This window comes from Ailuropoda melanoleuca, chromosome 3 (assembly GCF_002007445.2).
Source record: "Ailuropoda melanoleuca isolate Jingjing chromosome 3, ASM200744v2, whole genome shotgun sequence".
Taxonomy (NCBI): Eukaryota; Metazoa; Chordata; class Mammalia; order Carnivora; family Ursidae; genus Ailuropoda; species Ailuropoda melanoleuca.
Window position 1 is genome coordinate 54,213,516 of NC_048220.1, and position 11,747 is coordinate 54,225,262.

The window sequence follows — 11,747 nt, forward strand, 5'->3', positions numbered from 1 at the left end:
CGTGATCCCGGCGTTATGGGATCGAGCCCCACATCAGGCTCCTCTGCTATGAGCCTGCTTCTTCCTCTCCCACTCCCCCTGCTTGTGTTCCCTCTCTCGCTGGCTGTCTCTATCTCTGTCGAATAAATAAATAAAAAAATCTTAAAAAAAAAAAAAGTGCATATGCTTATCAACCCTTGTTTAAAAAGTAGTATGAGCTACTTATAATTATGGCTATGATCTAAAAAGTTTGTTGTTAATGATTTTAAATTGTAATTTTACCCTCAGGTTTTATTTGCTACTAGTGTTAAAGGTAAAATTGTAACTTGTATTGTCCTAGAACTTTTCCACACTATATTCAAAATCTCTTTGCAAGCATTTCAGTCCCATTTGTGTTCCCCTGAAGCATTTCTACAGCAGTGTCCTTTCCCTGATTAGCTTTCTCCCTTATGTGACTAGCTGTCTAAATTTTTAAGTTCCAGAACTTTTAAAACTTAAAATTGTAGCATTTTTGTTAGGTTTTGTTTTTTTTTTTAATCCTAGCATTTTTATTGCCTGCAAAGTAGAGTACCATTCTTTGTCTTCATCCCATGTACCAGCTTTGTTGCTCTAGCCAGCTGACATTGAGTTACAGAGTACCTAAAAGAAATGCTTGAGGGTAAGATTTCTGATTATTTGCTGTTGTAAGAACATTGTTCTTACTGGAGTTGGTCTAGGGTGGTAGAAATAGGGCTGGGCTAAAATGGGCCCCAAGAGTCTGGGATGATTATCTGTGGGGCCATTTTCCCTGGGGCCACCCCATTGCCTTAATAGTCTGCTTCTTACTGTTCTGGATTGTGTTTGAATTCTTCAAAGGGTTTGGTAAACCTATCAGTCATTCTTACAAGGTTTATGCTCAAGTGTATATAATGTACGTATTGTGCTTTATGTATATCTGTGATGTACTGCACCAGTTTTATTAGCATTAATTTAAGGTGACCACATTACTCAGTGAGAAACAGAGCAAATATGCATTATTAAGCCCATCCCAAACAAATGATTTCCCAGTGAAAGCTTTATAATACAGTACTACTCTGTGATTTAAATTATGGGGAAACTTTTGTTCTTTAAAAAAATGTCAGTATGTTATGTCTTGGGTTTTTTTAAAAACAGAAAACTTCTTTCTGGTGTGACAATATAAAATACTTTAAAAATTAAAAATATTTAGTAATAATTGCCATGAGTATAGTGCTGAACTTGAAACACAATTTCCAAATTAACTCTGACAAATTTTACCTACATAAGCAAAATTCTGTTTGTCTTTTAAATTCTTTAACTTCTGTGGGGCACCTGGGTGGCACAGTTGGTTAAGTGTCTGACTCTTGGTTTCAACTCAGGTCATGATTTCAGGGGCGGCTCCACACTCAGTGCAGAGTCTGCTTAAGATTCTTTCTGCCTTTCCCTCTTCGCCTCCCCTCTACACGCACACACACACACAAACACACGTGCACTCTTTCTCAAATAAATCTTAAAAAAATTTAATTTCTTCTTTAAATTTTCTTTTAAGAGTATGTCTCCTTTTTAAATGTTCCTTGGGTCTTGATTGTAGTCACTCTTCTACCCTTTTTAGGTCACATACTCTTGCCCCATTAAGAATTTGAAAGGTAGGAGCCCTGTACTAAGAGAAATACACATGTACACACAGCTCTGCACAAAATTTTTTAGGTTCCCAAATCATCTATAACTGCACCTCTGATCCCAGAGTGCCACTGGTGTTGAAAATTTCCCATCAAAAACTGAAAATACCAGTGTTTTCTGGGCTCAGTACCTTTGAAAGAACCCAGGGTAAGTTTAGTTAGCTGCAGCTACTTCATTTCACTCTTTGAATAGTATACTCCCTCCCCTCCAGTCCACATTCAAAAATAATAAATAGCACGGTCTGGCTATGCAGGTACAGTTTGACTTTCAAATTTGTATTATTTACAGATTACATCAGGTACATTTTAAAACATTGAACAGGATGAGAATATATAAAATCACACATGATTAGAAGTAGCATATATGTTAAAATTATTATTAAGGTAAGGATCATTAATGGAATAAGGGGATTTTGTTTGTGGTTATTAATTGAAATAGGAGATAACCAAAATTAAGATGCTAGCATGAAACAAATCAGAAAATACAGTCACATCTCATTTAATATGTTGGCTGTTATCTTCTGATTAACCATGTTCTCTGGTTAACTGGGAAATAACCAGGAAACTATTTGGATGATAGTCCTTCTTTAAGGTTCTAAAAATACATCAATGTGCTTTCTTGTCTCGGCAGAGAATTTTTTTTAAAGATTTTATTTATTTATTTGACAGAGATAGAGACAGCCAGCGAGAGAGGGAATGCAAGCAGGGGGAGTGGGAGAGGAAGAAGCAGGCTCATAGCGGAGGAGCCCGATGTGGGGCTCGATCCCATAACGCCGGGATCACGCCCTGAGCCGAAGGCAGACACTTAATCGCTGTGTCACCCAGACGCCCCTCAGCAGAGAATTTTAACCATTACCCATCCTTTCAGCTTGGGGCTTGAACTCAGGACCCTGATTAAGACCTGAACTGAGATCAGGAGTCAGACATTTAACCAGTTGGTCCACCAAGGCACCGCCCCCCCTTTTAAACCATTTAGATTCCTTGAGGTCATCTTTATGAACATACATAAACAGAATATTGAACTGAATATCTAACAATCCTGAGGTTACTTCCTTACAATCCATACTTTTGTCTTTCTCTCTCTCTCTCTTTTTTTTAAGTTTTTTTTATTTAATTGTCAGAGAGAGAGTACAAGCATTGGGGGGGGGGCAGTAGGTAGAGGCAGAGGTAGAAGCAGGCTTCCCATTGAGCAAGGAGCCCAATGTGGCACTCGATCCCAAGACCCTGGGATCATGGTCTGAGCTGAAGGCAGATGCTCAACCAACTGAGCCACCCAGGTTTCCCTTTTGTCTTTCTCCTGAAAGCATATAGCTAAAGTATGATTAAGGTTACATTCCCCCATGTCAGTTTTACATAAGCCATCACCGTAAGGGACATAAGCTTAGGATCTAGACGGCGCTATTCAATAGAACTTCATACAACAATGGAAGTGTTTTATATTTGCACTTTCTTGTAGTATACCTACTATCCAGACACCTATTGAATTCGTGAAATGTGATTTGTGTGACAGGAACGGAATTTTAATTGAATCTGTATTTAAATAGCCATATGGAGCTTGTGGCTACTATATTAGAATAATGTAGATCCTCATTCTGCAAACTTATTAACTTATGTAATCTTGGGTAAATTAGTTAACCTGCCTACAAATTAAGATTAGTATATACTTTTTAGGAAAGTTATGTTTCCATTGGTTAGTGTTATAAAGCATTTAGCATAATGCCTGGCATGTAGAGTAAGAGTGCAATAAATATTAGACATTATTATGCAAATATCAAGGAAGGGAATACAAAGATGGGAAAAATGTAATTCCCATGCATAAGACAGTTAGTTGGCATTTCAAATGGGCCTTGCCAAAAAGTTTCAACAGTAAGGAGCTTTGATGTGGTGGACACGGTCTGAACAGAGGCAGGGCAGCTGGGGTGCTTGTCCAGGCAGAGAGGCTGCTTTTTAATTTTTATTTTATTAATAGAATCTGTTCCATATCTGCATGGTAGAAATTTCAAAGTCTCTAAGTACAAAAAGCTAGGTTCCACTCTAAAAGTTCTAATTTATATTACTTATCAAATTCTGTTTTAGCCATCTAAATATATTTTGATTCTGGTTACAAAAAAATAAATAGGAAAGTTTTAAATTTTTAGGTCCTATATTTAGTGCTTTATATATTGTCTCATTTAATTTTCGAATATAACACTTTGTACTCCAAGCCTATAAGCCATTATCTGAAACCCCTGAGGTCAGATCGATCGATTTATTTTTTTAAGATTTTATTTATTTGAGAGAGAGTGCGCGTGAGAGAGTATGAGTTGGGCCGGGTGGGGGAAAGGTCCCCTATGCTGACAGGACCCTGGGATTATGACCTGAGCCAAAGGCAGATGCTTAACCAACTGAACCATGCAGGCGCCCCCAGATCTGTTTTAGAATTCTAAGTTTTTCCGATTTTAGATAATTTAGGATATATAACTTCCAGACAAGTGTTACTGTTCCACTAATGAAACATACTTATATTAAATAGAATAAATAGAGATTCACGTCAGTTCAGATCATATCTTCCTACAAATGGATTGTGAGATTAGATTTTGACATCAAATTATGGCTTTTTTCCGTTTTCTACGATTTCTGAAATGTGGAATTCCCTGTAATTCCTTCTGTTCATGTGTATTCTCCATATTTGTGTAGCTGTTATTGGTAGAAACTCTATACTCAGGTTTGTCTGCTACCATTTCTCATGTACTATCATTGCCACATAATAAAAGGGCTAGTCTTGATTGAGAGCTTGCTGAGCTTGCCTTTAATGTTATTTCTCTTGTGCTATGCATGGTTTTCATGACTACTCTGACCCCTCACTTCCTTCATTGCTAACTGCCATACTCTGTAATTTAAACAGCACCAAGTGCCCAGTGAATATTTCTTGAATGAATGACTCCACCCACAGATACTCTGAAAGCTTTATTTTTCATAGCCCCTCACATGTCATGAGGTTTTTCTAGCACAATAGGGTGAAAGGCAGGACAGGGGCAGTAGTTTGTATAAATTACTCTGTCTGGTTTCATGATTTTCTATCGTCAAAATAGGGTACACAAGAAAATCGTTACATTGTTAATGTGCCTGGTGGGAATGATCAGTGGGGTCAGTAGTGGATGATGTACTTATATGGATGTATGGATATTCATTGATGCTTAATTTTCTTCCTAGATTTACTGTAAAAACATTTTGCTTTGTTTCCTTTTCTATGCTTACTAGAATGCTGCTCCCTACTTTTGTCTAGTGGAAAGGCCATTCTTGTAGGAATTGGGAGAATTGGATCAGGCTCCAAAATTGCTGGTATTAACCTGGGTCACAGTGGGAAGCAGTTTGTTTCGGGGTTTTGATATCCTGATATCAAAAGTTTGTTTATTGAGGGGGCGCCTGGGTGACTCAGTTTAGCGTCCAACTCTCGTTTTTGGCTTGGGTTGTGATCTCGGGTTTGTGGGACCAAGTCTCTTGCTGGGCTTGCAGCACCCACCCCTCCCCTGGCTCACGTGCTCTTGCCCTCTTGCCCTCTTGCATGCACATGCAAGCACTCGCTCCCTCAAATATAAATAGGTCCTTTTTTTTTTCTTTTAAGTTTGTGTTTTCAGAAGGTGAAAGTTGAGCTGAGTGAAATTTCAAGGTGCAAAGTTTTCATTGGCATTCGATTGTCACCTTTGAGCACTTAACCTACTTTCTAGGCTTCCTTCTTGCCCAGCGGTGCTCTCAGGCATAAAGAAGGTGCTCCAACTGTGGCCCCTACTTTCTCTACACTGGTCCATTGTCCAGAAATAGTACTCCTTTCACTCTGGATTCCCGTTCCCTTAGTTCTGTGGCTGTCAGCTGAAGTAGGTACTAGGAAAAAATCAGTCTGGAAATTACAAATATAGGGAAGAGATTTGGTGCAGCATAGCCTTCCCATATCTCTGCGTGTCTTTCACTGAGGATTTTGCCTCACTGTTAAAGTTTAAATAAACCTCAGAGGACAGTTTTGCCTTTCCAGATTTCCCTGATTTATCTCTTATCCCTTTCTCCTTAGCTTAGTCCTCTCTCCTGAAGTCTTACAACCCTCTTACTTGCCCTGATGCCCACCGCTGCCCTATTGTTTGTTTTCTCAGAGGCTGGAATTCAGCAGATCCTTAGTCTGCACTCTGCCTCTGATGAGGTCTTGTCCTTTTTGAACCTCACCATGGCAGATCCACCTCTGGACTCCCTTGCTTTGAATAGAACTCGGTAAATCAGAACATTGGGGGGAGGTCACTTCTTCTAAGGAAACACCCCATCCTTTCTCAGTTTGGTATTTGATATTGGCTGACAGTGTAAAGGTACGTCAACAGGGGGGCTCTCAAATTTTTTCCTCAGCCAAAATATTAGACAAGAGAGTCAAACTTAGAGAGTGCTACAGGAAGCCGTAGCAGAGTGTTATGAACATGGCACATAAATGGTTCTTTCCAGCTGGACAGAACTAAAGATAGTGACGGTAGAACTAACAGCCCAGATCTCTCTCTGAACATTGTCACTGGAACTGATCTTACGAGAAGGTTTTTAGACCGATTCATACCAAGATTTTATCTTAACCGATTATAATTCCCTACCTAGAGAATAGAGCCTTCTGTGCTCACAGAAAGTGTGGTGCTGATAACAGAGGATTATAGATTATGGCTTCTGGAGCTGTAGTCCTCAGAGCTGGAAAAGAGACCCAAGACAATATGCAAAGGGATGTTTATAATTTAAAGCAAGACTGGGAGTCTGAGGAAAGAAATCACACCTAGATTCCTGTTTTATGACTTAGGACAAAAACAGCAGGATTTCATTTTGTCAACATTCTCCTCTACAAGCCACTGTAATGAAACCCTCTCGTGGTTTGTTCTGTATTGTTTGTTAGTCATGAAATACTTGCTAATGCAATAGGATCTCTGGCTTATAACTCATTAAATATTTATAATATTTTTATAACATTTATTAAATAATGTATTTAATTATCCTGATTGTACCATTGGACATTTAGATCACAGCCCAACTATTGCTTTGCGGGGTTTTGTTTTGGTTTTTTAAGATTTTATTTATTTGAGAGAGAGAGAGAGAGAGAGAGAGTGAGCACATGCATGGCTGGGGGGAGGGGCAGAGGGAGAGGGAGAAGCAGACTCAAGGCTCAGTCTCAGGACCCCAAGATCATGACTTGAGCCGATGGCAGATGCTTAACCTACTGAGCCACCCAGGTGTCCCATGTTGCCTTGCAATTTAAAAGGAACTTGAAATTATGTGCTAAAAATAAATTAATCTTTAGGTAAGACTGTGTTGGGTATATAGAATGTAAAGGAAAGGCTGGACTCTTACAAAACATACTCTCTCTGTGTGCTTACTTGTTTCACCAACCTCACCAGACAGAACGGATTATTTTGCAACAATCAGAACTGTCTTTGCTGCCACAGCTGTCCCAAGAGTACCAGCCACGTGTCTCCTTAGTATCCTGGGAGCCCCAGATGACCCCTCACATGAGCTCACAAAACATTTCCCTCATTTTCCTCTTTTCCTCTTCCACCCCTTTGGTAGTCACTGCATTGCCAGTTGAGGCCAGGGCCTCCTCACCAATGCAGCTAGTTCCCCCAGGGCACACTGGTACGTGGGCCAGTGGTGTCCTGGAGTTTCTCAGCATGAACCTGTAAACTGCCAAAGTGGTAGCACCATATTCTTACAAGAAGTGTTCTGGGAGGCATGCTTTACTCTATCACGCGCTTGTACTTCACAGACTCCTGAAAAGCCATTCTGTCAGCTCCTTCATACTGCCACGTTTCTCCATAGAGCCAAATAGGAATCTCTGGAATTAATGGGGTTGGGAACTAATATCGGAAGCATACTTTGCTGATGGTAATTTCCTTCTAACGCCTGGCAAAATCTCTTCTCCCTGTCTTTGCAGGACCAAAACCCAATCAACCAACAAAGCAAACTTCATGTAAAACCAATCACCACTTCATGAGACATGCTTAGAAATCTGAGTCCCACTGTAGGTTGGATTTAGAATCCTGAGTGCCTTTACTTAAAGATACTAAAGTAGTTATCAGTAGATTGCAGGGGTTTCTAGAAAATCAATTCTGTCATGTTGTTCTCACACCCACTCACCTTGCTCCCCACTCACCAGATTCCAGAACCTTGCCAGGTAGTGACCATGGAGCAGAACACAGCTCTGGATGTTTAGGGAAACCAGACTTTTATCCCTTGGTTGTAACTATCCCACTGTGGCTTAATCTTACTCATTCATATATAATCTCATTTGTATATGGAAAGGAAAACTGAATAACTTAGCACATCCACTTTTGAGAGGAAAGGACACTTCTAATATTTATATCATAATAATTAGAATAATAGATTCTAAACATGAGCTGTAATATAAATTAATTTACCGTGTTTGCCTAGTTATTTCTAAAACAGTATGTTTCAATTATTAATATTTTTCTTATCTTTTAAAAAATCTTCACTTCTTTTTTTCTTGGAACAGTTGATTCATGGGTTTATGCTGTATGATTAGTATTCATTTCTAATCATAACTTGATTTTTTGTTCTTGTCCCTACCAGCTAGAAATATTTTTATTTTATTTTCACACAGATGCAGAGTTTGCAGGGTGGTACAGAAGCCATAGCCCGATTGGATCAGTTAGAAGCTGATTATTATGATCTGCAGCTTCAGTTGTATGAAGTACAGTTTGAAATCCTGAAGTGTGAAGAGTTACTATTGACAGCGCAATTGGAAAGCATCAAAAGACTTATATCGGGTATGGTGTGCATTCAAGCACGTAAATCCAGAAAAAATTGAATACATAAAATATATATGTATTTGTCAGCTATGTCTCTTGAAACTGTTGAGACTAAAAAAGTCTTAACATAAAACTTGTTAGAGGAGCTCCTAAACTCAAGTCGTTAAGTAGACTCAGCAGTGCAACTCTGTTATTACTTACATAAAATGCTCACTTCGTTAGGTTGTTTCAGCCAGAAAAATTTGAATTTTAGGGAAGATGCTTAACATTTTTTGAGCACTTAACAGTATGCCAGACACTGCTAAGCACTTTCTGCACACACTCACCCTAGAAGGTGTATTTCCCAATAATCACTATTTACAGAGAGGCTCAAGAGGTCATGAGTTCAAGCCCCATGCTGGATGTAGAGCTTACTGAAAGAAAAAAAAGAAAACACGTATGTACAAGGATCAAACTGAGTCTTAATTTCAAAAAAGGTGGGGGGGTTGCCTGAGGTTACAGAGCCAATAAGTGGATTAGAACCTTGTTCTTTCTGGGTCCATAGCCCATGCCCTTAACCACTACCCCTTGTTGCTGTCCTGTTCTAGAAAAGCGAGATGAAGTGGTTTACTATGACACTTACGAAAGCATGGAGGCCATGCTGGAGAAGGAGGAGATGGCAGCGTCCGTGCACTTACAGAGGGAAGAGCTACAGAAACTTCAGCAGAAAGCACGCCAGCTGGAAGCAAGACGTGGACGGGTTTCAGCCAAGAAAGCCTACCTCAGAAATAAAAAGGTATAATAGGTATTTATTGAATAGACAGCCTGAATTTTAGATCTTGCTTTTAGTCATTACTTAGTCCTTGACACAGATCTAATAATTCTAACCCAGTTTGTCACTAATGCTTACACGTTTTAAAACTAAGTGAGAGTTACCTCCTCTCAACACTCAGGCCATTAACGTTTTATAGTTTTCCGAGAGCTGCCCTGTTAAACACATTAGAACAGCCAGTGATGATGGCCTGTTCACCGGTGGTGGCGGCACCCTGAAGGTGACTCTGCTGAAGGGCATGACTGCAGGAGCCCATGTAATGCAATTCCTGGGTCCTTATTATTTAAGGAGGCCAGTGCTGTTGCACAAGGAAGTCTTGCTTCTGACCTCAGTCTTGAAGGAATTAATATATTAATCTAAATCTGAGAAGGAAAGTCACCCCTGGAGAATCTGCCCGTTTATACCAGCAGCCTCAGATCTGCTGCAACCCTTCACATCACACAGAATCGGGGGCTCTCAATGGTCTTGTCCTCTCCCATCCTTATTTATCCCCATTCCTCCAAGCCTACCACCTAGGGTGACAGGTCTGCAGGGGGAAGAAGTAATGACAAAAGATGGCTGGAAATAGAGGAAACTAGAAACACTAAGTCCTAAAAAGAAAGATAAAAAGATCAACGGTATGATACAAAAGATAAAAACACACCTCTCCATGTAACATTGTCCTATAATTCTTGTCTCTATGTCAACACGCCCACAGTCACAGGGTACTTGGTTTACCCAGCATCCACAATAGAATTGCATACCCAAGGGTAGTTCTGACTGTAAGTAAATCATGTCCTGCCTCCCCTCTTGAAAAAACAAAGATGGTCTCTGCCATGAGTACTTGAAGTCTGTGCTTTGTGATTGGACTTTCTAAGAAGAAAGATAGAACAACATTATTCTTTATGCATTTTTACCTTCTTTAATGATACCACTAGTCAAATGAGATCATAATCTTTTTGCCTGAAGTCAAGAAAGCTCCAAAAATCAAAAGCTTTCTCATACTTGGTTGGGTGACAAACCAAGACCTGAGCTGAGAGGGAAGTTGTCCATTTCATAGTCCCACTTACATGGACTATTCATATATTTCATTGCAAAAATGTTAGTATTATTTATAGGGCGCTGTTTCACATCCTGCTAGAGTTAACTGGGTAGTGTATATGCAATATACCACCTTTCTAAAATCTGAAAATAAGGGACGTGGGACCTATATTCTTACTTTGTAATCAAGGGGACTAAGGCTCCTGGTAGTTAAATAAATCACCCAAGGAAAAGCAGCTAGTTATGGTGCAGAGGTAGGATTCTTTCTGAGGTCTGTGTGATTTAGAAGCCCGAGTCATTGTATCACTATATCAGGTTACTTAAAACATAAAGTACTACCTTTGTTATCCCCCTGGAGACTGCCCTGAACAGTTTAATTTTAGGATCTGTACTTGTTAGGCAATAGAGCCAACCCAGTGTTGGTGAAAAAGACAAAACAGTTGCTTTACAATGTAGTTCACTGGCTTAAAAGATCATTCATGATGTCACTTTCTCTGGTTAGAGGAGTGATCTTTTGGTAGTTTTGAGAGTGTTGGAAACTAATGGCCATCTTTTTACCTGGAGGACTTCTCTAGGAAGACCGAGGGAAAAGGAAGTTGTAGCATGGTGCCACGAAAATGTTGCCAGATGATAGTGCATTGTTTTGTAAAGAGGCGCATATTTCCTAGTTTATTATGTTTTTATTTTCATGTGATGGGAATAATCATTCTGACTTTTTTATCTTTAAGATCTCTTTTCACTCATTCAGTCTCTGACCATAAGCTACAGATTCATACTACTGTTTAAGCCACTCCAGGCAAAATCATGTTCTTTAACCCATCAGAGTTTAGAATACAGACTGTCAGCCAAGAGTTGTATATCCTTTTTTATTCAGACTAGTTTAAAGAGTACAGTAAGACTTAGAATCTTTTGGCCACAGACTTCAGAGCTTAAAGAGAGCTTTGAGATTATCTAAGGACACCGTCTTCTCTCTCTGGTTGTATCCCTCCCCATCCAAAAAAAAAAAAAAAGGATTTCTACAGAAGTTAATACTTTTTAAAGATCCTCATGATTTGGTTTCTGCTGCTTTAGTACTCCAGTGAATACCAGAGGCGGCCTCCTTGGTATTTTGCTATGTAGGTACATGTTAAGATTAAAATTAAAAGCAATAAAATAAACTCTGGTGTGGTGTTCCGAGTCATTCAGGTTTCATTTATATTAAAACACATTTTATGTATTTATAGGAAATTTGTATTGCAAAACACAATGAAAAGTTCCAGCAGCGCCTTCGGAGTGAAGATGAATATAGAACCCATCACACAGTACAACTAGTAAGTTTGGACTTGGGAAGACTTAGAAGAAAACTTTGATTTTTACATGTCTCAAAGTGAATGAGATTTATAGAGAATAAGAAAATGTGAATAACTAGATGTTAGCATTAATTCTCTCTATGTATATAGGAATGTACGTAGTTCAGTATGTGTGCATATAGTGTATGTATGTATATATATATATACATATATA

The 11,747-nt window shown here is 39.2% G+C and overlaps 1 protein-coding gene across 1 annotated transcript in view; it reads left to right on the plus strand.

Annotated features, from left to right (window-relative positions):
* Nucleotides 1–11,747, plus strand: part of JMY (junction mediating and regulatory protein, p53 cofactor) — a 92,441-nt gene that overhangs the window by 60,800 nt on the left and 19,894 nt on the right. The window contains 3 exon segments of the mRNA XM_034656416.1: nt 8,266–8,431; nt 9,001–9,188; nt 11,468–11,554. Of these exon segments, the coding sequence (XP_034512307.1) occupies nt 8,266–8,431; nt 9,001–9,188; nt 11,468–11,554 (441 nt within the window).